The 27,928-nt window shown below is 40.2% G+C and overlaps 3 protein-coding genes across 5 annotated transcripts in view; 2 read left to right on the top strand and 1 right to left on the bottom strand.

Annotated features, from left to right (window-relative positions):
* The window catches only part of LOC139628157 (non-muscle caldesmon-like), a 28,836-nt gene extending 19,843 nt beyond the window's left edge, over window positions 1-8,993 (top strand). The window contains exon 15 of the mRNA XM_071489551.1: window positions 8,659-8,993. Within this exon, the coding sequence (XP_071345652.1) occupies window positions 8,659-8,684 (26 nt within the window). The 3' untranslated portion in view covers window positions 8,685-8,993. The remainder of the gene's footprint in view (window positions 1-8,658) is intronic.
* LOC139628156 (proline-rich protein 33-like) lies at window positions 170-11,246 on the bottom strand. Of its 3 annotated transcripts, XM_071489549.1 has the most exons (4): window positions 10,982-11,246; window positions 10,550-10,590; window positions 6,092-8,342; window positions 2,693-3,023 (listed from the first exon to the last, which is right to left on the bottom strand). In XM_071489549.1, exons 3-4 carry the CDS (start codon window positions 8,331-8,333, stop codon window positions 2,845-2,847), a joined length of 2,421 nt encoding a protein of 806 aa, XP_071345650.1. In that variant the 5' UTR covers window positions 8,334-8,342; window positions 10,550-10,590; window positions 10,982-11,246; the 3' UTR covers window positions 2,693-2,844. The 3 variants fall into 3 exon arrangements, with proteins under 3 accessions (XP_071345649.1, XP_071345651.1, XP_071345650.1); XM_071489548.1 differs by having other exon boundaries at window positions 170-8,342; window positions 10,982-11,232; XM_071489550.1 differs by lacking the exons at window positions 10,550-10,590; window positions 10,982-11,246 and having other exon boundaries at window positions 170-3,023; window positions 6,092-6,291.
* On the top strand, window positions 11,152-27,859 carry LOC139628054 (troponin T, fast skeletal muscle-like). The gene is made up of 15 exons (XM_071489382.1): window positions 11,152-11,266; window positions 17,249-17,288; window positions 17,413-17,426; window positions 19,968-20,168; window positions 23,297-23,314; window positions 23,608-23,628; window positions 24,386-24,404; window positions 24,498-24,543; window positions 24,791-24,907; window positions 24,998-25,075; window positions 25,753-25,866; window positions 25,944-26,053; window positions 26,142-26,232; window positions 26,591-26,631; window positions 27,639-27,859. The coding sequence occupies exons 1-15, from the start codon at window positions 11,152-11,154 to the stop codon at window positions 27,673-27,675; spliced, it is 1,062 nt and encodes a 353-aa protein (XP_071345483.1). The 3' UTR covers window positions 27,676-27,859.
* Window positions 27,860-27,928: the final 69 nt, after the last annotated feature.

Raw genomic sequence — 27,928 nt, 5'->3', positions numbered from 1 at the left:
TTAGGTGGCAGACCTAACTCCAGCCCTACCCTTTAAAGAGACTTGCCGGCTGTGATGTGCCATCTTTTAAACCTTTAAACTAGCTGTAACTAGTTCTGTTGGAACTTGGTTTTAGGGTATATTCAGTGGCAGCCAAAGCATTCTGATTAAAAAAGAGACATACAAGACAAGAATTTCACATTCTACTTTATGCATTTTTGAGAATCACACAATAAACAAAAACATAGTTTAAGCACCAATGTAATAAATGGGGCCATAGTTAGCTTATAGGGGTAAAGTCCCCCACACCTAAAAGAAATTCCACATCATGATGGTCATCTTGTGGAAAACAACAATTGTTAAAATCCAATATAGAGACAAAAAAAGACAAAATATCTTCTACAACAACATGCTAAGGCAGCCGCAAAATCCTCCAAAGCTGTGAAATATCACATACCACATATTATATCTGCCTTCGTCCTCAAACTGTCACCCCATTCCCTTCAGTCTGTCCTCCTACAGCAGGCCTCTTCACCATAATCACCATCATTCATTGGTATTCACTTCTACATCTTAATTACAGACCGTATTCAGTAATGTTCTCATGGCCTGAACAATCCATCACAAAGCAGGAAAAAACTATCCACCAACAGAACAATGCTGGTCACTACATCTATCTGTTACACTGGTTGGAAATATCATCATATTATCGCTGCTGCATGAAAACAATTAATCTCCAATTTTCTGGAGCTCACACATACATAAGTTAACTTGTTGAAGATGTATTAAAGTGATACCTAAAAAATTTTTCCAGTTTATCCTCAGGTACTTTCCTCTGCTGGCAGAGGAGCTTGAAGATGTTACTATCATGAAAAACTGGAGAGTTTTCACACAACACCAGTGATATGTTGAAACAACAGTTTGATTCTGTGATGTATTAGGGTTGGGCAATATATGATGTGATGTTTTAAATTATCACCAAAAGCAATTATAATGTCAGTTAAAGCACTTTCCAAATGGCAATCCAACCAATAGTCATTTCATTCTGAACAGAGGATCAATAAAGTCAGTAGGATTCAACCTCTGGGGACCATGAATGTCTGTACAAAATTCCTTGGCAAACCTTCAAAATTTATTGAAATATTTCAGTCAAGACCAAAGTCACAAACCAGTCAATAAACAGATCCAACATTTCCCTCCCTCAAGACCCTAGAAACAACATCATCTAACCACCTATAAACCAAATCAGATTCTGTACAATCATATGTACTGACATCAAAAGATTGTTTTAGGTACCATATTGCCCAGCCCCAAAATGTACCAGTGTGTGGGGTTTTAGTTTCCTGCCCTGACTGAAAGCCTGGATTTATCTCACCACATTTCCATCATTACCTGACTTGCAGAAATCTAAATCTGTTCTGACTAGACCTTTACTAGACCTTCATCTGTTATCCTTCTTTCAAAACCCATCTGCCCTGTTGTCCAGGAATGTAAAAGCCCTATTTATTACAGAGATTAAAAACTGCCTACCAGCGGTGTATACTAAAAGCCTAACATTGTTTAGAAAAATAGAAAAAGGTAGAGCATTACAAATGTAACAATCTTTTATCTATCAAAGTATCTACAGTTCATGCATTCAACACTACATCAAATCTAAGCCATCTTCAAATGAAAAAAGAAGAATCCAACCAAGCAGAGTAGCAGAGTGTACCTTGCTGTCTTTGCCTTAATGTTTCATCTTTATTTTTATTCTTATTTTTTATTTTTTTTATTTTTTATTTTTTGTTAAAAGTGCAATAACGCCACCCGTTTTACAGCTGTAGTGATATTTTTGACCTCTGAAAACCATCACAGATACTTATATACTAACTTATACATCCTCAATAACCATAACTGATAAGAACATCAGAAATATACCATATGAACTTATTTTGCATAGGGATAAATTTTGTTTTAGTGGAATTTCTTTGCTTTCCAAGTTTAAATTGAGAGACCAACAGACGCCTTCTTGCACCAATATTGTGTTTAAGAATAATCTACTTCCTCACTGAAAAGTGGATTTATAAAATTAACTTCAGCTATTCTGTTGCAGAATTGCACAAATGGTTTTACATCTATTTTCTGTCAAATTCTTTTCACATGATTCCTTTTCTATGAGGCTCCTTCACCTTGTTGAGAATCTTTCTATCTCCTGATTAATTACCCATCAGAGAAATTTATCAATCCCAAACATACTTTTTTATCAGTTCAAGTAACATATCTGCACTTTATGTTGAATTGAATCCTCTAGCTGTTCTGTTGAAGTCTTTGCGTTCGTCCTCCTGAGTTTTGCGTTTTATCAGCCCCCTTTCAAACACTGCTGCTATTTTCGTGAGCGGCTTCTCTGCTGCCTCTTTAAGCTTCCTGGCATCAAAACGGGGACTGTAAAGTAAAATTGGCAGGCGATTGACAAAAGAGGGAACTTCTGCCTGATTGTCTTTAGAGGCCTTTTTCTTGTCTGAATCTTTTTTGGCGGTGTTGATCTGGTGCATTATTCGGTCTTTGGTGGAGAACATCTGAAAGAGGAGAGCATCCCACATCTTCAGCGCCTTGGGACCTTCTTTGTTCTTAACCATGACATCTTGATTGGCACATTGGTCTGTTGATGACTTATCACTACCACCTTGATCTGTTTTCTCATTGATGTCACCGGCATCAACCTGAGATTTGGCCTCTTGCTCTGGAAACATAGGTTCCTCTGGCTCAACAACCATGTGTTTCTTGAGCCGTGTCCACCCACTGAGCTTACCCTTAAGGCCTTTCAGCTTCTGGGGTGCCTTCAGCTCAGCAGATGAAGGGGGTGTCTCTGCTGTAACTATCTTCTTGTCAGAAGTTGAAGATGCAGTTGATGTCGCTGACTTCATGGAGGGTTCGGCTGCTGGGGCTTCCGTCGGCGCAGGTGTAGTTTTGGTCTTCAGAACGTCCTTGTCTTTGAGTCCAACTTTTTGCTGAGATGGCGGTGATGTTCCTCTGTTTGGGGACGGAGCTTTGACTGAGACTGAGGCCTGAGGCAGAGAGGCAGGAGTGGTAGAGTCAATCACAGCAGCTTTAACTATGGGCGGTTTCATGACAGTATCTGTTGCTGGCTCTGCAGAGGATATGTTCTGTACAGGTAGCTCTGTCGAAGGCTGAATATTACTGTTGTGCAAGCTAATCTGGACCAGATCGGGGGGAGACTTTGAGGACTTGTTTTTTACAACTGAGGGTTTTGTTTCTACAGTGGCAGAAGAAGGTCTTGACTCAATCTGCTTAGTGGGAGGTTTTGCTTTTAGAATCGTTTCACTGGTTTTATCGGTCAAATGGATGGGAGCACTAGCTTCGATTTTCAGTGGAGAGAGTTTTCCTTCCTTATTGGAATTTGATTCTATGGTTGTTTTTACCTGTTGTGTTTGGGAATGTACTTTTACCTCAGGGACAGAAGTGTCCTTAGCTGTGGGTGATATTATTTCTGGTTTTGAGATATTCTCTGTGAATGACTTGGCAGAAGGATGAACAGTGCTGGTAGGTGTATTACTTTGAAGAGGTGTAATGGGAGGGTTTATCTGGTCTTTCATAATGACTGACGAGGCTTTCATTTCTGTAGTATGGTTTAAAGAGGCAGGAGTTTGAGGGCATTGTTGTAAGGTTGGAGTATAGGTCCATATAGGTGTTCTACACACCCTTGGCTCAGGTAGAGGGGAAGCTCTTGTTGCAGTCCAAGGTTTAGCTACTGTTCGGGGGCTAAATGGGGCTTTAAAATCTCTATTGGTGTCATTAAGGGGTTGAGTGTTTGTAGCAGCGTAGTTACTTAAGGCAGATTGTGAGGGGGTTTGAGTATTTACAGCATGAGTGTTAGTTTCTATAGATTTCTTTGTTTCAGTGATAGATTGCAAGAACTGTTTCACTCCAGTCTGAGAGCTCACTAAATCTGAGGTTTGAACATTATTTTCAGACAGCATGATATGACCTGGCATTGTAATGGTTTGCTGTTCTACACTGATATTAGATATGTTAGCTGTGACATAACCAGTGGAAATAGAAGTTGTTGTCTTAGTACTGGATGTTACAGAGTTTTTAGTTTTTATCTTTGGACTTGCTAAAAATGTATTGTCAATAATTGGCTGGATGAAGGGGGGTTGTTCATTTGCAGCTGTTTTTGTAGTAATTTGAGTTGCAGATGTCTCAGATGATCTTTGCACAGCAAGAAAGTTGGCAATCTGTTTACTATCTGCTTGTGAGTTTGTGTAGACTCTTGTATGGGCAACAGAGCCAGAAACTGATTTTGCATCAATGGGTAGTTTTGTTTCAGATCGACTCTCTCTCCCTGATCTCATCTGAGGACTTTCTGGTGTAACGTGCCTCATGGTCGGGCTAGACAGCACAGTCGGTTTACTGACCTGCACAGTATTAAATGTTGGTTTACTGCTCACTGCTGGATCTGTCATCATTGGCAGAATAGTTTCTGTGTGAAGCTTGTTGTCGATGTTGCTTTCAGTAGAAGGAATACTGTGAGCATTGCTGCTCAAACTGGATTTGTTTGGCTGTGCAGTTTCCGCAGCAGGTAGGCAGCATTGAACAGCCTCTACACTTTCTGGTTTTCCAGGTGAGACTGTGTCTGTGGAAGACTTGCTGACATTTATTAATCCTGCACATGGTTTGTTAGACAGTTTGGTTTCATTGCTAGGTGCTGTCAGTACCACATTTCCTTTTGAAAGATTAGAAGCTGGTTTTGTTTGAATGTTTCCCGCTCTAGTAGGTATAGTGGGAAGATGCTCTCCTTGCACTTTCCCAGTCAGTAAACCCACTCTTTCATTGGTGAGTTGTGGATACCGTTCCATGTCTACTGCTGAGCTGCTGACCCTGTTAGTGTTACTATTAATATAACTCAGAGGTGTGGCTTCTATATTTGCTTGGCTAGACAGTGTTGCATCTTTAGCAGGGATATTGAGAGTGGTTTCAGTAGCTTGTGTAATCTCTGCTGTGGTTCTGCACGAGTTTGTGTTGAAATGTGGTCCTTGAAAAACTTTAACTTGGCCACTGGGTCCTATGCTACTCAGTGTGTTTACAAGTACATTTTCAATAATTTTGGATGGCTTTTGGGGCTCCTTTATTGGCACATTTGATAAGTTGGTCTCTAAAGGAAGGCCTGTGAGTTTCGTTTCTGTTGTGGGTTTGCCCCGTAGTATAGTATTTACAGCAGATGGGTTTAGTACAGTTGGTTCTTTAGATGATTTCAAAGAGAGATCTGCTCCGGGAAAATTTATCCTTTTTTCTGCTGTTTGACTATGACTATAAATTTGAGTCCCTGCACTAAGCTGTTGTATGAATTTGCTGCTTTGCTTGGCTGCTGACACTGTGCAGATACTGGATTGTACAGAACATACGGAAGCTGTGACAGGCTCGTGTGGTAACATAGATTCTGTGGTAACAGCAACTGGTTGTTTAGAGACTATATTTGATAACTGGGGCTCACTGCTCTCTTTGGCAAGAATATGCTCTGTATTAGCAGCCATAGATGGCAAAATGTTCCCTATGTTTGTCTTATTGGGTAGAATAACCTCACTGCTCATTTTGTTTTGCTGGTTAACCTCTTCTCTCTGATGACATAACATGGTTTCAGTGGCCACTTTACTAGACAGTGGTGTTTCTGAAATAAGTTTGGCGTTTTGTTTTATTCCTAAAATTAATGCATCATTTACGATGGCACTTCCTGAGAATTTGGGCTCTAACCCTGTACCAAGGGAATGAACAACCAGGTTTCTGCAGTCAGGCTTGGCAGAGAGTTGAACATTGAAGCCATTGAGTGTTGACGGACTGACATCACCAGTAGTTTGGTAAGACTGGACCGATACTAGCTCTATTAGTCCTGACTGTTGTTTTGTGCTTGTGACCTTGGATTCTCCTTTTGCAGGTGTTTTCTCAAGATTGTCACCTGTCTCTATCACATTTATCCCTTTTGCATTATGACGTGTTTCTGCCTTTGAATCTACTTTGCCTAAGGGTGAGGAGGAATTCAACAGACCACTGCTATCAGTCAGGCATGGAGTTGTATTTAGTACTGCCTCTATAGAAAATAGTTGTGTGTGCACCTCACCTGCTTTAGGTATTGGCATTGGAGCCTCAGAGTATGAGGCTTTTGGTGTGGATACATCACTTGTGGATTGTTGCATTGTTTTCTGTGCCAAGCCAAGAGGGAACTCAGGTTTTATTGTGTCCACGCTAGACGTTTTAAGTGATTGTATTCCAATACTGTGAGCTTCAGAGCGACATTCCTCAAACCCATCTTTGCTACATGTGACCATCTGTTCAACTGGATGCTCTGAATCCTTTGGATACAACAGAGGTTGTACACTCTTAGCAGCAGAAACTTCCACTGAAGAGGGAAAGTCTTGATGCCCATTGAGTTGTTTTGTTGCATTAGACTTCGAGATGTGTGATTCATCAACAGCTACTTCTGACTGTGCTTTGTTTGAAGAGGTTTCATTAACCCTACAGGGTACAGGGCTGTGATGAGATGCAATAGTCCTAATCCCACCATAGGCAGCATATTCAGCTGGAGTAAGGCCATAATATGTTGATCGTGATTTGGGCTTTGAGGTAGCTAATGACATTTGACTCTCCAATAGTGACGTCAAGGACTTGCGTGCCTCAAACACAGGGGGACGATTTGTGGATGACAGCTGGCTTGGACTTGTTGGCGCTTGCATTGAAATCAGTGGTGTAGGGTTGAGGTTTGTCTTTGGTATAGAGAAAAATGACGGAGCCTTTGGCAAAGATGAAGCTTCACTTTCTGCAACTTTGTATGTTTTAAGTTTTGGGGTGACGGCTTCTATCAATGTTGCTTTGACCACAGCAGATTCAGGTGCATTGATACTTGATGCAAAATTCTCTCTGTGGTACAGCCCTGTATTGGCAACACTGAGATTTATTGTACTCCTTTGAGTATTTTGAATCTCTATCTCTTTGTAATTGTCAGTTTGTTCAATGGAAGTTATGTGATTCACATCAGTTTGCTTCAGTTCTTCTTTGGCAGCAGGAGGTTTACTTATACCGCTAGTTTGAATTGCTGATTTCGGTCGTAAAGTCTCGTTGGGACTAACAGGAGCTTGCAAATCTTGGGAGCAGTTGAAAGCAGGACTTGCAGCAAATAAAAGCGGGTTAGGTTTGGATATTTCAAAAATAGGTGTGGATACTTTAGTCGGTTTGCAAGATGGAGTCTTAGGTCTTCCACTTTGGGTCCTGGACACAGACAGTTTCTGATCAGTTTTCACTGCTGACACATCTGTATTGTCTCTGTGTACAGCAGATAATGATTCTCCCTGGTAGGTAGGGTTTGTTACTGTTAGGTCCTGGATGGAGGGAGGTTTAGAGATTTCATAAAACGTTGCCTTTGATGTATAAATCCTCGTTTGTGGAGCAGGTCTTGTCTCTTTCACTGCTTCAACAAGTGATATTTTTGAGGCCGTTATTTCAGGAGACATCTGGCTTGGTACAAAGTTGCCATTACTGGTAGGTCTGGCAGTCCAAGATGACGTCTGGTTCTGAGGGCTCTCCTTTGAAATGGTGTTTGTCTCCCTCTGGCTGGAAATAAAAGGTTGTGTCTGAGTGTTTGAAAGTGATAGCAGCACTGGAACAGGAGGTAGGTCTGCAACTTGAGAAGGTGCTGGGCCTGGGCCACAGTTGGGGGCGGCTGGGAATAGGGTCAGGCTGTGAGTTGATATTTTAGGGCTGGACTGCAACACAGTGACTAGGGGGACTGTTGTGACTGACCCATGGGAATTTGGTGTCATGTTTAAATTTAAAGCAGAAGGAAGAGGTGGTGCGGGGACCTGCTCAGGTGGTGATGGGGGTTGTGAAGCCAAAGGTGGCATCATGACAGGAGTCGCCTCATCAAATAAAAAAGAGGAGCACTCATACAGTGGAGCCACCTGCTCTTCAGAAGTCCTGGTCTGAGCTGTGTAGGACTGAGGGGGGAAGCTGCCAGTTTGACCATAGGGGTTGCTCTGAGGATGAGGGAATGCAGATGCAGAGTGATCATAAAGGGAGCCAAAGGGGAAACTGGACACTGAGGAGTCTGCAATGTAGACTGAATCCGGTGTTTTTGGTGGGCTTGACTGGTCACTGTGCTCGAGGTCTGTGCTTGCTTCATCGACAGGTGACAAACAGGAGCGAAAAGGGATGGGCGTCTGAGACAGACTGCCTTTTTTCTTGGCTCTCTTCTTCTTGAGTTTCTGAAGCCTTGCATTGTCCTTGCCTGGTTTTGGTAGCAAGGGTGGAGGATATTGCTGGGAAAGGTCAGGCTCCAGCCCATTACTGTAGCTGACTTCCATCAGCATTTTGGACTTCTGCAAGACAAATGAGACTTTTCAGTCTAGTCATCATCAGCGGAAAATCTACTTATATAAAAACAGCAAAGCAGATACAAAACAATCAGCAAAGAGAATCTGAGCCAAGACTCGATGTCGGTTGAATTATGTGTCGTTTAAAATCACTAAACAGCTGTAAATGTGAAAGACTTTTGTTTACAAGACAGCTCAGCAGCTGGCCAAAAAATATCATTATTATTAATTATAGATATAATTTATATTTGATAGAGGTCATTAATGGTGTTTATATGACCAATATATATGCTGATAACCAGTCATTTTTCTCCCTTTACAGCTGGACAGTTCTATGAAGATTTGTGAAACACATCTTGGACTTGGAAGAATTTTGGAATATGAAGGAAAAAACTTTGCTACTGCACACATTTTAGCCACTATCACTTCATCATTCTCTGTATTTCAGGCCTTAGGTTGGAAATGCTCTTAAATCCTTTTGTAATGACAAATTTCCTTCAACAATCTCCCATCATTTTAAAAGGTAGAGGTAAAAGATAAAGAGTCCTATCTCTGTTTATGTTGGACAGGTATATATTTTATCCTGTGAATGATATCTCAAGGTTCTTCAGCACTAGCATATCTTTGAATAAGATGAAATAAAATCAATTAAAATGATTCCTGGTGTTTGATTCCTCAACATTTAGCCCTTAGAAAGTGTGTGTCTTTGCTTCCATTGTGATATATTGTCTAAGTGAGCTCATCATTGTCCACTGTGTTCCCTGTACAGTTTATTCAGCTGCTTACCAACTGTACTGATTTAACCCATGCTAATGGCCCTGACACAAGTCTGCAGCTGGCTTTGGAGAACTATGAGCTCGCATGACAACAGACTCATTAGCAGGTTTTGAAACTCTTAATTGGATACAGAAGATGCTGCATGGCTACAGGAAGCGTCACTGGTGGAAATAGAAAGGCATGTAGCCTTATGGCTTATGGCAAGGCTACTTTGAAATGATGACAAACTACTTATGAAAATAGTCTCTCAAGGAGACTGTCAAATTTAAAAATGACCTCTGCACGAAATAAAAGTAAATCCAAAGGAAGATGATATAGGAGGATGGCAAAGGTCATGCATGGGAGATGGGTGTTTGCATGAAGCTAATGTTCATATCAAAGAAACTTAAAACATGAGCAGCAGTAAATTGGGTTCAAATTCCTTGGTGATTGACTTTACAAGCAAACAATAAGAAGGAGGTCAAAGGTCAGAGGCATAATTAACTGACAATAAACGTAACATGTAACAGACATCCCTATGCATCCAGGATCATATTGTACAGGGGTGTGTGTCAGAGCTGCAGAGGAAGTTGAATTCTGATGAACATGTTGTATGAAAACTCACTAGATTTACATTAATATTTACTTTCATTAATAGTCAAATGTGACATTTAATGAAAGTCAGTTAGTTTTATCTACTGTATAATGTAAAGCACATTTACTTGGCTGTCTTTAGTGGCAACATGAGCTGAATTGTCTTTCAGTCTGAATATTGGCGTATCTTTGTATGACACTAGAAAAGTGCCACAGTCTAATTTTACACTGAGGGAAATAAGAGCAAACATCCTGACCCCGAGCACCTGCTGCCTGCTGTCCTACACTCACACAAACAGCCTCAGTCTGCTGGAAATCAATCCGGGGCCCAAATCCTCTCAGAGCTGCTCAGAGCCTCGTGTTTTAGAGCGATGATTCTCTTGAATTTTTATTTATGTCATGTTCACTCTGGTTTGGTCTAAGAGAAGCAGGATAATCATACCTAACTGGGTGCTTACTGCAAGTGTGACAATCTCTGACTTGAATGTTTTAAGTACAAAAACTCCAGCACAGAAATGTCACCTGTGAGGTGTGGTCGCTGTGAATTTAAACACCCTGAGATGTTTGTCTCGTATAGAGCAAATGTTTAAAGTAAACCCCTGCTGTCAAAGTGACTCCTGCAGTCACAGTGACAAGAAGGCCAGCTGACACATGAGAGGTCCCCCTTTTAAGGCTCTGGGGTTGGATATCTGGGAGGCTTCCACTGGAGCAACTCAAAAGAGGAAAGTATAAGATTAGCCTTGCGATAAAACTGTGTCATGACCTCAATCTAGCTTCCTTTAAGGAACTTAATTAAACAAAATGGAGGCTGAGCTCTTCATTTATCATCAGGTTGCTACATTATGAATCAGAGCAACACTTACCTGAAATGGGAACAGGTGTTGCTTATGTTTTGCTGGACAGGCTGCAAAGTAAACAACGGTTCAGTGTAAGAAAGAGGGAACAGAGACAATGAATTTATTTACAACAAATGTGGATAAAAAAGCCCAAAAAAGGAATAAAAGTATAATGAATGTGCAAGTGTGCAGGTTTTTGTCAATGGCTGACTCTTAAATAAATGCTTATATTTATCTGCCATTGCACAAAATTGGGCAGAAACATTGTAAACAGTGCATTGCAAGCTCATCCTCTGATGGATATAATGTCTGATATGCAACATGCGTTTAAGATTTCAGATCGTGCACGTGCCACTATCAAATCCTATGCACCATTTGCAAGTTAGCACCTGGCTAACGGGTACACACTGCAGTACCACCAGCTTGTCAATCAACAGACACTGAGTTTGACTGGTTTACCTTCGGCGAGCGGCTGTCGGGACAAACTGCTCTCTGCTTGTTAATCCCGGCTCTGAGTGCCACAGGGCCGTCTCATCCTGAAGTGAACCACAGCCTTAGGGAGCGAGCCACAGTGCCTGTGGCCGCTCCAAAAATAAAACTGTTGCCTTCAGTGTGTGTTGCAGGGGCAGATGGGGGTTTCCAGGCCACCTGAGATGGCTGAGGTGCAGCCCCTACAGGCAGTCGGCAGCCACCTCCACCTGAGGGAGGGTGGTCACCTGTGTCAGCTCTGCAGGGGGACGTCCAGTATGTGAGCAGGACATGAGCTCTTCACATGATATCAAGTGTGGATTCACTGCATTTTAACCCAACCCTTCTAGCAAACTGTTTACTATTTCAGCCTCAGGAATACTGTATCTTTAATTTAGGGGAACTCACCTCCCTGCTGTAGCTTCTCACTGTCAGGCCTTCAAAAACTCTGATATAGCTCCATTTTTAAAATGTTGTCTTTTTAGGTTCTACAAAAAAGTAGTGACAATATATTTTCTTTTCTCTCAGGTTTCACTTGATCAAATTTCTGCTTCTAGTGCAGATTTAGTCCAGATGCATGGTCCTGATAGACCAAACAGATAGCATGGTTTGCAGCTTTTATCAGTATTGTAAGCTACTGTAAGCTATATATTGTAAAAATAAGAAATATATATTTTTAAAAAAAACGCTGATAATCACTGATTGAATATAGTGAATATAGTTGTATGTTGTTGCAGTGCAGCCTCCGACCACCAGTGGCAGTGTTGTACAACATGGAGCAGCAGCACTGCAGCAGCAGGCTGTTGCAGCACCAGTTGGTAGACCCATCTCTGATAAATGAGGATGATGATGAATGAACAACAACAAGTTTGAGAGCGCTGTCAGCATCTTACAAAGTTGTTATAGGAATTAAAATGTTAGAAAACAATTTGCATTAGCATCATTCATTAAGCCAGCCCAGTTCCTGTTCTCCTGACAATTTCTTTAAGTTCAATATTCAACCCTTTCAGCTCTGGTTTGGTTTCAGTTGTATAAAAACAGCAAAAAGCAGCATAGGGGGGAATTTTTTTTCTAAACTACTGGTTTTACTTGTACAGGATGCTCTTATCTTCTGTGTGTCAGTGAAATCCAGCTTGTATTGGCTGATTGGCATCAGCTGCTTCATTCATGCTTCATCATGAGTGGCTCATTAAGCAACTGCTGCTATCAGCTGACTTGTAATTTTCAATATTGTACATAAAGGTAACATTTCTGCAGAACGTTTGAGGGAGGGGTGGGTCTGACCTCTCATTCAGGAAATACTGACTGTTCATATTGTTTCATGATGACAAAATAATTCAAGCATAAAGAAGAAGATATACCTGTTGTCTTGTAGTGAATGCAAGGTCAGTGACTAGGATCAAGATAATATTAGATACAACACTGTATAATGTACAACTCTGTGGACTGTTGCTGTAAGTATGCTAGCCATGCTAGCTCCCACTACTTATGTTTAAAACTCAATCAACACTATTTCCTGTCCCCCCCCTGCTTTTGACCACACAACACTAGTAGATTTCAACAGATGGATTTCAGTTTGACGGCACACTCGCTGGAGTGGACTGTGGGTATGTGAAGCACAGGACTTTGGTTAAGATTAGATTTAGGCAACAAAAGCTCCTTGGTTTCATTGTGTCCCGTCTCACGCTTCAAGTCACTTCATGCTTCACTTTTTTTATTTCATTTTTTCTTTTTCTTTTTTTTCTTGTCTTTTTTTTTTTTTTTACCAGAAAAGCTTGCAGAGCACTTTGCAGTAGTTTTACAGCCCTGACTGCTGTCTCTCTGGCTCCTGGTACAACCTGCACCAATCAGAGGATGGAGCAGCCTGAGAGGCAAAACCAGGGGCAAAAAAGTCTGTACATGGAAAAGGTAACTGCTGAAAATACATAGCAGTAGTATAAAAGAGACCTAGATCAACATATCAACATTTTTAATCAACTCTTCTCTTCTTTTACTCTGGATTTTTGCAGTTCGAAGACTCTGTTTAGAGAAATATTAGTGATTAAATCACACTGAAACTTTAAAGTGAGGGGGACATGTGCCCCCCATCCCAAGTGGAAATTAGACCCTTGTGTGATGGTGTGTATTTACTTATACAAAGTGGGAAACACACCCACACACCACAGTTTCACAGTCTGGTAACAATGGAAGCTGTGTCCACAGAGGGAACTACTGCAGAGAATCTGATGGACACAGGTCCAGTCTACATGTATTTGGACTCATTGCTTAGCAGAGAGAGTTTTTTTTTTTTTATTTAATTTTATTTCTTTAATGTTGGTTTATTAAATACATAATCAGGCTTGTTACCTGTGAATTAATCCAGAAACTGGCATATGTAGTACTTAAACCTATTATTGTCTATTGTTATTTATTTTTAACATTCTGTTTTTAGTTCTATTGTTATTCTATTATTCTGTTACTCTGTGGTGTACTCTGAGTGAGTGTTGAATGGCTGGTTGATAAAGTGGCTGACAAACACACATGCGCGCTCAGACACACACACACACACACACACACTTTCCCTCCATTGTCTGGATGCCAAGCTGATGTGTAACCCCCCCTCTCAGCCTTCTATCACTGTAAATTTAGCAACAGAAGCTTCTCAGCTGCTCCTTTCCAAAACCTGAGCCCTCCTCTTCCATCCGCAGTATTTCATCCATCTCCTTCTCCAGGGTCATGGCTGCCCAGCCCCTCCCCTCCCCACCTTTTTTCACACATAAACATAAATACTACACACACACACACACACACACACCTCGCTCTCATCCGACAGCCAATAAGGGCCTGATGAGCTCAAGTATCACTATAACACAAGGACTTATTCTCTGAGCAGAGGCTGCAGATTCTTACAGATCTTCATCTTCATCGCTGGAGGAGCTTCTCTTCCCCTCTGAGGTAAGACGGCCACAGACAGGCAGCAGCCCTGAAGTCACTCATCAACACTAAACAACACCTTTCTGACTATTCGGCTCGTCTTTTAAGCAAAAAAAAAAAACCTGCTACTTTTAGATTTAGTGTCTTGTTGCTTTTGTGTGCAGCCTCAGGTTCTTGTATGACAGAGAGAAATCACAGATGACCATCTTTCCTCCAAAGCTGCAGGCTGTAACCTCAGGAGGGACAGTTGACGTAGACATGTTCTGCTGCATGTCAAACATGTGTAGTTTGTGGTTGATATGGTTCACAGTCCGGCTGAGGAGCTGGGGTCCAGTTTCCTCAGCCCAGATTAATTAACACATTAATAAAAATGTCATCTTATGTTATAAATCAGATGTTTTACTTCAAAAGCTTGGGTTTTATTTTATGTGCTTTTTAGGGAAGTAGATCATCATTTGAAATGACAGATGAAAAACCTGAGAGCTCTGGAGGGAAACAGTTCAAATTAGCCAGCTGGGTAACACTGGGACATTCACAGTAATGCTGATTAATGTGCACTGACCCTAAATAAATAAATGAAATAAAATGAATGTATATATGTAATCAAAGGCGCATAACACATGATCAGATACTGCTCAGTGAAATTAGAATAGTAATAGAATAGTTTTTTTGTTTTCTTTGATTTATTTAAATTGTTTTTACTATTATATTTTAATATTTAATATGTTAAGACCATTTCTACCCACATTTTTTTCCAAATAGGACACTTGCTCTCTTAGCACTGCAGGTTGGCATTGGATGGAAATTGCGTCCTGCAGAATTGTACAATATAAATATAATTTTGTGTACATTTTGCTTGTGTCTCAAAGAGGCTCACAGATGAGTGGTCGAGATGCACGCTGCAGTAAAACCACAATTACACGTAGAGCTCATCTGCAGGCTTGTGTCTCAAACAATTGCCGATTCTTTGAAGATAAAAAGCCTTAAAAACACAAAAAGTGTTTATTTGGTTCATTTCTAATTTTGCTATATTAATTAAACTTTGTGTGACTGTGTTTCCTGCATGTGATTCTACCCCCTATTGTACAGGTCACTATGTGAGTATCTACATGAGAGAAATGCATGTTGGCAGACTTAGATATCCAGCATCTGGTCCAGGTTTCACATGAGCAGATGCTTCACAATGTCTGCCATCTCCTTTTCTCTTTTTCTCTCCTCTAAGCTCTTGTCAGTATGTTGAACTTTAAACTGATACGACCATGTATCCTCCTTGGTTGACCTGTGAGCCTGGCCAACATTTTAGGGACATGAGATTGTGAGATAGCAAGGAGTCATGACGTCAGAAGCAAAATACAAATCCTTCATCCGACTGATGTGATGAGTGTATATATTTGTCTCCTATTGGCATTTAAATCTGCTGATTCTGCTCTTGATTGGCCAGGATGGGATTTTCCTCAGTACTATCACCTGTTTGATCAGTCTTTAAGTTTCAGCACCCAGTGTTGGTTTCAGAAAGACTGAGAAACACTTCTCAGCATTCACTGCCCTCATACTAAAGAAATGAAGTGACCATCCACTAAATATACAGAGTGCCGAAGTGTCGGTATGTACAAAGTGACTGCTGGACACACAGAGGTGAGGTTGCTGTCAGCTGTAAGTCGATCAAAGAGCTCATTTGTTGGAGGCGGATGCTGATTGGCTGCCTGAGTGCAGAGGAACCTCCCACTGGACCGAGCTGAGGGATTAAAGCAGCTATTTGGACACCGTTCCTCAGCTGATGGGTAGAAATATGATCCAGAACTAATCCTCCAAGTCCTCTGCAGCTGTGCCCACCGCTAAGTGTGAAGGAGTCATCCAAAGACACTTTATATATATATATCAAATATGATATATTTGTACATAGACTATACAGTGAGCAGAAATCCTCCCACTTTGTCTCCAACAAGGCTGCTCCTCACTGTCCCTTGGACTTAATTGGCAGTGATGTTGGGACTTCAGCTGATTTTCATTGAGCCTGTGGAAACATTTTCACACTTTGGCTGATTAGATGGATATTTCCTGTTTATGAGACCAGAGTTTGGCATTTTTATAAACTGTGAAAGCTGATGTTGAATCCAGGAAAGAAGCCGTAGTTTCAGCTCAAATCAAGCAAGATTAAACAGACTGTCTGCACGAACAGTGAAATGCATTTGCTCTGCTTGAAGTAACCACGTAATTGATTGAATGTGTCATATTCAAGGGTTGGTTTCACTTAGTTCTAGTGATATCTAATCATGCAACCAGATTTGGTTTAATTTGTCTAATGTTAGGATGTTGAGAACATAATGGAGGTGAATAGGTTTTTCTTTGTGGTGCTCACAGGATTGTACAATGTTATTTACCTTTAGCCATTATAACTGAATGTTTGAATTCTGAATGTGAAATTTATAGTACCCTTAAAAATCCTATAAAACACATTATAATTTATAGATGCAAAATCACAGTTGTGACTCAAATATCATACAATAATTTGTTATTTTGCACACAGTGTGGGTGATATCACAGGGTTCAAAGAAAAAGTTCCTTTCCTTTGTTGACAGTTTTGGATTCACTGTGGATTATCATAGGTAAAAGCTGCTGTGGAATTTTTTTAAAGTACATTTTCAGACAGTTATCACAAATAAAACCAAAAATATCTGCATGGTAGGATACAAGTTGGAGTAAGGTTTTTGTTATTTTGGTCAACTGACCCTTTTATGTTGCTTCTCCATATCCTCCATTCAGTATAAGTATGAAAACGCTCAGTTTCAATATTAATAGTGGAAAGTACCTTTTCTCAAGTATGATTTTAAGGTATTTGTACTTTACTTGAATATACCTGTTTCTTTAAACTGACTATTTTCTATTGAGTCTTGTTGTCACCTTGATGTTGCCAGGCAACCAACAGAAACAGCGTTTAACTCTGTAAAACCACAAGTTTTGTTTGTTTTTACATATTTATTTCTGTGCAAAATAATCAACATGTTAATTAGTGAACATTATAACATGTTAATTAGTGAGGTGCTGGTAGGAGCCATGCTAGCTGTTCGCTATCTTCATGCTAAGCTAACTGGCTCCTGCTTGTAGTTTCATATTTACTGTACAGACATTAAGAACATGAATAAGGGTTTTTCCCAGAATGTCAAATTTTCATTATTATTATTATGATTAGTTAGCTTTTATCAAAGTTTAATAAAAATAAAGTGCGACTGGAGCAGGAGAAGTTTGTCGTTTCTGCAGCAGGACGACGTCTCTGAGGATCAGCTCAGTCACTCTGCTGACATTTCAACCCTGTCAACTCATTAGATCCGTGTCTTTTCCCCTCAGGTGTGAAGTCTGCTGTCACCATGTCTGACACTGAGGAAGTGTAAGTGAATCCCACGCTGTCAGTCACAACACACACCACTGTCTGATGTGTTTGACCACAGATGAAAACACACCGCCGTAGATTTTATTCATGACGTCTAAATGTCTTGTTTTTTGTATTTCAGGGAGCAGTACGAGGGTAAGTGACGACGGTTCAGACACGTTTGTTTCAATCATTGTCAGTTCTACACAACAAACACACAGCACATCAACATAGACAGATTGTGAGAAAATGGGCCCCGGAGCAAAGACATGTAAAAGGCCCTTCACCCCTCATGTGTAGGACCCATAGACCAAAACCTTGTGGCCGTTTTCTGTCTCTTTATGTTCACTTTGTAATAGTTCTGTGTCTCTCTATGGTCATTTTTGTGTCTCTGCCATTCTTTCGGTACTTTTTATTTTCTATGGTTATTTTTCCCTCTCTTTTTTCCCTGTTTTTTGTGTCTTTGTAGTTGTTTTGGGTTGCTTTTTGGTCATTTTGTGTCCCTTTGTGGTCATTAAGAATCTGCTTGTAGTCGTTGTAGGTCTATTTGTCTTCTTTTCATATCTCTCCATCATCATTTTTGTCTCTTTTCTGTTTCTTTTCTTTTTGGTTGTTTTTTTTTTGTAGTCATTTTGCATCTTTGTTTTTTCTCTTTGTTGTTCTTTGTCTCTTTGTTTTTCTGTTCTGTGTCTCTTTTGGTAGTTTTGTGTCTCATTTAGGTCATTTTTGTCTCTTCGTAGCTGTTTTGCGTTCCTTTGTGGTAATTTTGTGTCTTTTATCTGTGCTCTTTGACTTTTAAATAAGAAATGACTTCATTCGGAGGCTCTGGTTCAGGGGCCCCATGACCTCCCAGCCCAGTCAACCTGTTCAATAATCCATCCATGTATATAATCTCCATTATTCATATTTAAGTTATATTTTAAATTTCACCTCTCACACCGGTGGAGGTTTTGTGTCCACAACAGACTTGAAAATGAACTTTGACTTGAAAAAACAAGTTTCTTTCTTCTACATGTTGTGTCACCCCACAGTGGTGATTTTGATGAATGCACCGATGATTTCAAAGCTGCTTGTCTTTTTCCTTTCTCCTTTATTATGACCCACCAGTTTAAAAAAATTAGTTCAGAAAATGTCTAAATGTAATGAAATGAAATGACACTGTCTTATATTTGTTTCTGTTCTCCCACCATCTCTTTCTTTCCGAAACTGAAGACGAGGAAGGTAAAGACGACATTTAAGACCTTTTTCCACTTTACTAATTTGTCAGCTGCTTGTTGTCGCCCTGTATTTAAAGTGTTTGACTCTGACACCAGCTCATTATACAGGATATACAACATCTGCGCAGAATTATTTTGAGTCATAGCAGGATTACGTAAAACCTCCTTTTGTTATATAAGTTGATAACAGTTTAAGTGTCAGTTGAGTAGGTCAGCATTGTCTCTTTAATTATCTACAGTTGTGTTTTTCACAGTATAAAAATATCTTTTTTGTGGTTTTGCAGAGAATATTTGTGCAGAAATTAATGTACATCTGTAATCTAAGGAGCGTAGGATATTTATTTTCTATTTCCTGCGGCATACAGCTACAGGTGTCAGTCAAACACTTCCGAGATAAGGGGGACTTCCTCTGACTGAGTGATGTTTCAATTCACATGGTTAAGAAAAAAATGTGCCTGAGCTTGTCAGCTCTTTACATTTATTTTCTTGGCATGTGACATGTTTACATGGTCATCTGTTAAGGTTGCATCAGTGCAACTGTCATTGACCTCATTCACACAACGGCCATATTTTAAACAGTGGAGGTGGAAGCTGCCTGGATGATTCTCATAAAACTGGAGTTACTAATCCGAACATCACTAGGAATCTCACTGAAGAGAAAACTGGCAGCAACCTCAGAGAAATCACTCACAACAAATTAAGAATGATTAGCCTGCTGTGAGAAGCTGTAGTTTACTCTTAGCTAGCAGCCTAGCCACTGTTTGCTATCTTGAAATGAAAAATGTTTTTTAGAGGTTGATTTTTCTGCAGGTTAGTTTAAAGGTTTTTAGTTTTTTAACTAGTTATTACAAATCTCAATGTAATTTGAATGATGTTTTCTACTGGTGCAGAATATATTTAAATGAAATATATCTAAATTACAAAATGCTTGTTTAGGTTTATATTTATAAGTACCGTACATTATATCAGATTTTTTTTTTCTCATTGGTATTTTCAAGCCATTTGGTTTCTGGAAATGTGTCTTCGGGTTCATTTTTAATGTTACTTCTGCTAAATCTGTTAATGCTAACTACAAAAATAATCTGTTATTGACCCTGTTGACCCTGTATTAATAGATGACAACATTCTTAGAATAAAGGACAGAAGAACTAACATCTCAATGATCTCAAGATAATGGGAGAGATTAAAAAAAAAAATAGTCCTCTAATAAAATAGGCATCTCTAGGCTTCCATACTCTGGTTTGTAATGATTTTGTGTTGATTTACACAACGGCAATACAAAACTGGCTGCCTTTCAGGTAGTTGTCCACCTCCACAGTTAAATATGGCTTCTGTGTGAAAGGTCAACTGACTTTCTCTCATCATCATCTGTTTCTCTCTCTCTGTTCTCCAGCAGCACTATCCCTCGTTCAAACACCCATCCTCTCTGTAACTAAAGTAATCTCTCACTTTTGGTTTCTAATGGCTCTGTAATGTCTGTGGTCTTCATTAACGGCCTTCTCCGACACCCTCCCTCTCCCCCGGCGGTTTGGTGCATGCTGCGTGCCCGTAGCCCAGGAGGAGGTAGTAGAAGTAGAAGTAGCCCCTGAGGCGGAGGCCCAGGTAGAAGCAGAGCCAGAGGTAGAGCCTGAACCAGAACCAGAGCCAGAGGAGGTGCAGCAGGTGGTTCATGAGGAGGAAGGTATGTGGCATGGGCAGTTCGTTCACCCTTCTCCTGCAGGACATTCAGCACTCTGCTCTAGGATAGTCAGTCCTGTCAACATCTACATGCTGCAAAACATATCCTGCTTGACAAGTCAAAGTTTTGAGTCTTAAAGGACAATTCAGTTCATTTTCCAATAATCACAGCAAAGCCTTGCAAACTTTGTGACTCCCAGGTTTTATAAAGTATAATTAAATTCTGTTTTTTGGGGTTAGGGTTTTACACAATATATGTCCAACACAGAGAGAGTCACCTTCAACATAGTGTAATGGCCTTTTTTCCTTTATCTTATCAGCTCTTATTTGAGATTCATTTGTTTTTTGCTTATGAATTTTCCCATAAATTAGGTACAAGGACTGGTGGACCACCTTTAGTCTTTTATGTTACTATAGTAAGAGTCTGGGGGGAACTCCTAAGATTTACTCATAATTCAGAGTTATTTCCAGAATAGATATGGTGGTTTCAAAGTGATGTGGTAAAGAAAAAACCAGAAACTCTAATCATGTTAAACCTGGAGCGGAAAATGTTTGTTTCCTTGTCAGAGTGAAGGAAATCTGCCAGTTTATGGAGATATTTTACATATTTCTCTGCATATTCTGCTGAGCTGCTTTCACACACTACTGGCAGATTTGCTTTTCTCTGGTTCTAGATAAAAGAAAATTTGATGACTCAAGACTCAATGGTCTTGTTAGGTTTGATATTTTTTGCAGCTCACTAATCTAGTTCTGCTTTAGCTTCCCTTTAGCTTTAGCCCTTTCCACTGGAGTTACCTTCTCTTCATAACTGCCCAGTATGACAAAAGTGAATCTGCACAGTAAATAGACAAACTGGTGAAGCTTCCAGATGCATTTGCAGCAGAACAGATGATTTTAAATCCTCAGAAAAACTGGAAAAGCAAACACAAAACCCACATGTTTTCTAGCTAATTTAACAGCTGCATCTAACCTTAACCAAGTTCTGTGAGTCGAAACAACCATAAAAAGTTTAATATGGGTGTAGTTGCTACAGGTGAATGCAGTTTTATATATATATATATATATATATATATATATATATATAAATATGTTGGTGGAAAACAAATGAAAACACATTCATGTATATCAGCATTTTTACAACACACAACATTCACATTTTAAAATTTTCTGAGCTCCCCAGAAGTTCAGCGTTTCCATCTTGAAAGCTTCATGAGCTTTCTTCTGGTGCCACCCCCAGGTCAAAGTTTTACCTGCACACAAGATATCTCTTCATCTAGCCGTGAGCCATGAGCTATTTGCTGTGCAGATTTAACATGACAAACCTTTTTGATTTTAACTCCATTTCCTTTCCTTTAGTGCCACCATCAAAACAAATCTTTACATTATTACATGAATAAGATATAACTAAAAACAGCAAAATCATCAATTTGTTCATTCGTTCCAGTATCGTGAATATTGCAGCTGGTTGCAGAGCAACACACACCAGCAGTGTATGACATGTCCAAACAGTTGTGCCCATTGTTTTCTATGTAAGGCAGCACCAACGCCCTGTTCCCAGCATCAGCACGCACCAAGTCTCTGGTGAAGTAGCAGTTTTATCAAATTCACTTCACACTGCTGGTGTGTGTTGCACTTTAATCTTGTTCCAGAGAAAAACCCTAAAGAGCCTTTTGGTGTCTTTGGGCTCCTCAAAGGACCCCCATGAACCCCTGTTTTTCTGAGTTCACTGCAGCAAACATCTGGCCTTTGCTTTGTAAAACGTCTACAGTTATCACATCGCATCACCATCAGTCTTAGCTGAAACACAGTCACAACCAAACATTTTGTCCTGTTTCCAGCATTATTGCTCAGTGTCAGGTGTGTGTTTGGAATAAGAGCTGTGCATATAAATGTTGGAAGGGAGAAGAAGAGAATCTGCTGGCTTTACATGAATCAACTGCCCCGTCTCATCTGTGGCCTTCTATCCACTCATTTGTCTCATTTTGTTGTCAGTGACCATTTCCATCCATTTTGGCAAACTCATGTGTCAATCTTCAAGGCCGTAGCACAGAGGATGATGAGATTTCAGTCATGTAGAAGCCGTTTCTCTTCACCTCCCTTCAGTCCTTGTTTAGCATCTTTCTTTCTGTGTGTAGATGAAGAGTGAGACTGGCAAACTGCTTTAAAGCATTTACATTGGGGTGCTGTGCTGCAACAGTCATCCTCACTATTGAAGACCTCCGCTGAAATATGTGGTTTGTTCAAATGCTGCAAACTGTATTTACATACAGATGGAGCCACTGCAGAAGTCCCAGGCTTTATTTAGAGTCTGGTACATTGTTGGTTGAGGTAGGTTGAAATTATCAACTTAAATACAGAGTAGAACCAGACAAAAATGGGCATATATTTGGAATTCACTGTTTTATTCATATAATAATGTTTTTGTTGAAAGCTGTTGGGAAAAAGGGAAGCGCTTTAAAAAAAGAATACACAGCAGGTGATTGGATGAACCATCTGTGTATCTGTCTATCACAGGCTAACTTCAACCAATCAGACTGTGTCCTTGACAGCACTTATACTGCAGCTGGTAAAGATGGCGTTAATCTTTACTTCTTTATATTCTGGCAGGTAGCTTCATCTGTACATTAAAATTAATCAGTTAAGTTAGTGAAGTAACTAGTAACTAAAGGGGAGTAAAAAGTACAGTATTTGCCTCCAAAATGTAGGTTAGTTGAGTAAAGTAAAGTAAAGTACCTCAAAACTGAAGTAGTCCAATTCTCAAGTACAATACTTGATTAAATGTACTTAGTTAGGCTACTTTCTATCACTGTGGGCCTATAGTATATACTATCTGTTAATTAGGAAATGAGCTCTGACAATTTGACAGAAGTTCACTAATGTGTCCTTATGGATAAACAGTCAGAAACAAGCTGTACAAAATCCAACATGGAGGAATCAAAGAGCTGCCTGTTGTGATTATTCAGGATTAATGGGACTTGTGCAGTGGCTGCCACTGCCTCTACAACATGAACACCCCAATCTGGTAAATGTGCTTGATAAGCTGTGCACTATAAAGAGGACAGGAAGAGGCTGCCCAGTCCGATCACTAATGATTTCTGTTCTGCTCTTGCTTCGGACGCTTGCTGCATGCAGAGGCCTATGAAGAGGAAGGTATGTTGACTTGAATTCTTCTCTGTTCTTCTGATTGGACTTGTTGTCTGTGTCCCTGTTGTTTGGGGGGAGTCGTTCACACATGAATAATTCAATCTGTGTGCATTTGTTTGTTTCACTGATCTGCTTTATGTGAGAGAAGCAGAATTTACCCGCTCGCTTTAGTCCCTGCGTCAGCTGACGGAGGTGACGTAGAGGAACACGGTGAAGGTTTCAGAAATGCTTAGTCATGGTTTCGGGCCCCACTGCTCATCTCTGCTTCTTTTCTTTTTTGCATGAATGTGTCCTGCCAGTGGAGGAGGGAGATCAAGATGGTAGTTTGTATTTCTTGCTGAGTCACTGCCTGCGTTTTCCTCCCTGTCTGTTTTTCTGTTTTTTTTTTTTTTTTGTAGTGTGAGGGTCTCATAAAAATATAGAAAAGCTAATCACAAACTTGCCATTACCAGTTGTGGTTTTATCACAAAAAACAATTAACAGTATTACATTAAGTCGTGCCCCATTGTGAAAGTGTGCACTGACGTATGTTCAGAAAATCAAACTAAAAATAGTTTATGTGGTGATTTATGGCACAGTGTACTGATCCTGATGAGCACTTTAAATGTCTCTGATTATACTGGTTTGATTTACACACTAATGTACAACAAATTAACATAAGTACGGTAACACCTTATTTTACAGTGGCCTCGTTCATGTGTATTAACCTTTACTTCAAAGTAAATTCACAGTAATAATAGAAAGTTATTGATATTTTAAAGTCATTTCTCTGCAGAGGCATTGATTTTTAAACCACTATTACCAGGTATTTACAGAACTTGAAACAGAGGCTAACACACAGTAATTAAGCCACTGATGATGGAAGGTATTGCTAAAATTTAGACTCACACTCACATTACAATGATCAGGTGGAGGTGTGAAACAACTTGCAGCCCTCAGATGTAACTCAGCTTGTCCACACGTATTGTCCCTCTCATTAACCGGCAGCTCTTTACACTTCCTCTCTCCATGTTTGTGTCTCTAACTGTTGGATATCTCTCTTCTCTCCCTGGTGCTGTTTTGATGCTGAAAACCCAGAGGAGAAGCCAAAGTTCAAGTGAGTATATTGTCTATAAGCTGTGGCTCAAACATCATGTTTTTTCCTCTAAGTTACTCGTCAGTACAATTTGCTTATTATGTCTTTCTGCAGACCCTCTGCTCCGAAGATCCCCGATGGCGAGAAAGTGGACTTTGATGTAAGCTGACATGACATTTGTTGACTGGGAAAGTTAACATAATCGCTGTTCTCCCTCCAAACCCAGTACTCACAGTAAATGTATGTGACAGTATTTCATTGACCTGATATCAAGGGTTCTTCTACACAAAAACCTCTCATTCACCAGCCTTTGAGAGAGTTTATTAACCCTCACAGACCAGGTTTTCCCAGTCAGCCTACGTTCAGTGGATCAGCCGCCTCAAAGCTTGTCTGACTGCCTCTTACAGGACATCCAGAAGAAACGACAAAACAAAGACTTGATTGAGCTGCAGTCGCTGATCGACGCTCACTTCGAGTGCAGGAAGAAGGAGGAAGAGGAACTCATCGCTCTCAAAGAACGAATTGTGAGATTTTACCCAAATAAAACAACTAAAACACCAGTTTCATTTGTGCATATGGCAGAAAGCACTGCATCTTTTGATCTGGGTTTTCAGGAGAAGCGTCGAGCTGAGCGAGCCGAGCAGCAGAGGATTCGTGCTGAGAAAGATAAAGAGCGACAGGCCAGACGGGAGGTACGCAGCCTCTGCTGGACTGTCCCTGTGTTTTTGTGTGGTGCCGTTCACAGCACACTTCTTTCAGGAGTTTTCAAACAGAGTAACTGATTTCAAACAGAAGTCATTTGCAGTAGGAACTTCTGACTGTGGAGGACACAATGTTCATTTAAGACTAATTTAGCACTAGACTGAAAAGCAGTGTCACACTGACTGTACTGAAGTTTCACATCTGTTTCACATCTGACCGCGAAGGTCTTAGTGATGTGGCTGTGGACTGGTTCATCTAGGTCCTCCTCCTTCTGGGGTCCCCCAGGGATCTAGTCTGGGTCCCCTTTTATTATACATGCTACCCATGCATTGACATGATATTGATTTTCACTGATATGCAGATGATATACAATTGTATGTCCCAATAAAACCTGGCACAACCAGTGTGTCAATAATTACCTGCCTCACTGAAATTAAGAATTGGATGTCCAAAAACATGACTTCAAATCAGAGATAATTATAATCACACTTTCTGGCTAAAGAACCAGCAGCATTTACAAAAATCTTGTATCTCTTTTAGCTTAGTGAGTGCAGCAAAAACAAGATGTTAAATGATTCTTTCCAGTTTTTGGGGACATTACTGACAAAAGGAGAAAATAAAACCACACTAGTGTTTGAACTGTGATATTTTGAAATTCATCTTACAGGCTGAGCGGCTGAGAAAGGAGGAGGCCGACGCCCAGAGGAAGGCTGATGATGAAGCCAAGAAGAAGATAGCGTTGACCAACATGGGATCCGGCTTCAGCAGCCACCTGCAGAGGGTGGGTTCGATTTCTTTTCTCTTTTTTTTGTACTGCACTGTGCAGACATGATGTTTTAACATGCTGCGGTTTTCTAGATTGACCAGAGGAGGGGCAAGAAGCAGACTGAAAGAGAAAAGAAGAAGAAGGTTCTGTCAGAGAGGTGCAAACCCCTGAGCATTGACAACCTCAGTGATGACATGCTGAGGTAAAAACAAGAGGACAAGTCACTGGTACCATTCGTCACATCATTAGGTTGTTCACTGACTCTTTGGCTCCTGGTTTGTGTTTGTCAGGGAAAAGGCGAAGGAGCTGTGGGAGAAGCTGCACAATCTGGAGGCAATTAAATACGACCACTGCGAGAAGCTCAAGAGACAGAGATATGAGGTCGGTGACAGGACATTTGTATGTTTGATTTAAGTGATTAGAAACCAACCTGTCAGTAGTTGTCAGTTTTCTTTTCTGGTCACACCTGGTGTGTTGCTAGTCATTCAACAGCCTCAGTCGCCTCTTACACAGGGCGAATCAAAAAGCCCAAAATGTCCCCACATCACTAGAAACTAATGAGCCAGGTTCAGGCAGAAGAGTTGGGTCTGAAATAGACCCAATAGTGGGAAATGCTGACTGTTATTTTGAAGTGTAAAATGTAGGACATGTTCCGGCTTTAAAGTGAGAACCTCAGGGTGGTGAATGTGTGCAGGTGAGACGTACCTGTCTGTTCCAGTCACAGCTGTCTGTCTTTCAGGTCATCTCTCTCAGGAACCGCATCGACGAGCTGCAGAAACAGTAAGTGCCTCCTCACCAGCCTCAACCACAACAAAAAACTGCTGGATATTAGTTTACAGAATACAATCACAATTTCTCTGAGTGTGTGATGTTGATTGAGAACTTAATGAAACAAAAAGTAATAAATGAATGTAATAAATAGTTTATAACACACTATAATGTAGTTGTGAGCAGATTTATATGTTTATTTATGTATTTGTCAACTATAATTCCTCCTGTGAAGAAGTGAAGGCTCCTGGATAACAACATAATTAATGGCAAAATATTAAAACGCAGCTGTAATAGTATAGACTGCATATTCATATGAGAAGTCATTAATAAACACCTTAAAATTTCATTATAGCTGCATACAACTACATTGTAGTCTGTTATGAAGCCTTTATTACATGTTTATCATCTGAAGGTTTAATAGGGGAACTTAAAGTTTTACCAAGCAAATTGATAAACCACTTGAAATAAAGATAATTAATCTCCATAACAAGTAACTAGCTTGTCAGTTTTTGTATGTCATTTGTGATCAGTCCAAACATCTGTTTGTGCACAACTTGCATAATTTGTTTGCTCAAAACACTTCTGTCTAATATCTTACGATCTTAATATTATCTTAATATCTTACAGTCTGTTCATACTATTCCCCTTTAAACTCCTGTTTCCGTTTTGCATCAGTTTGTCACTGCATGGTGAAATCTTGCTTATGACTGACATTAGCTGGACTTTCCTGACCTGCCACATTATTAAAATGTTTTGAATTATTTTCTGTATTTTATTGTTTGTACTATAGCTGTCCACTGGAGGGGACTGTAGCTCTGAAGGGAAATCTGTTTTGTTTTTTTTCTTTTTGGTCTAAAAGTGGTGAAGTATAGTTTCGATTTTCCTCTTTCCTCTCCACTGAAATCCTTCAGCAGTGCTACACTTTGCCTGTGAATGTGTTGATACTCTGGTTTGTTGGGGTGTTTAAAGGGTGGCCCTGCAGATCTGACTCTGTTTTTGCGCTCTGCGTCTTGCAGCAGCAAGAAGGGAGCCGCTTCGCGCCGCAGGAAGTGAGCGGCTCCTCGGTGCCGGACAGGCCGGACAGGAGGCCCGGTCCCCGGCGACAGCAGCGGCTCACACTCCGGAGACATGCGCAGCTCCGGAACAACGACAGTTGGACGTCTTACCGCCTGTGTCTGCTTGAGTGAAATGGTTTTCTGGATGAAATTTGCTCCAATAAAGACATTTTAAAAATGTTGTCAAAGTGATTGTGTTAAAAAAAATTAAAAATAAAAATAAAAATAAGCCACATTATTCATCCTCCAGC

The sequence above is a fragment of the Trachinotus anak genome, unplaced genomic scaffold, assembly GCF_046630095.1.
Source record: "Trachinotus anak isolate AG129_WGS33_773 ecotype Australia unplaced genomic scaffold, CSIRO_AGI_Tana_v1 ptg000011l, whole genome shotgun sequence".
Lineage (NCBI taxonomy): Eukaryota > Metazoa > Chordata > Actinopteri > Carangiformes > Carangidae > Trachinotus > Trachinotus anak.
Note: the sequence above shows the minus strand (reverse complement) of the source record. Positions and strands in the feature narration are given on the sequence as shown.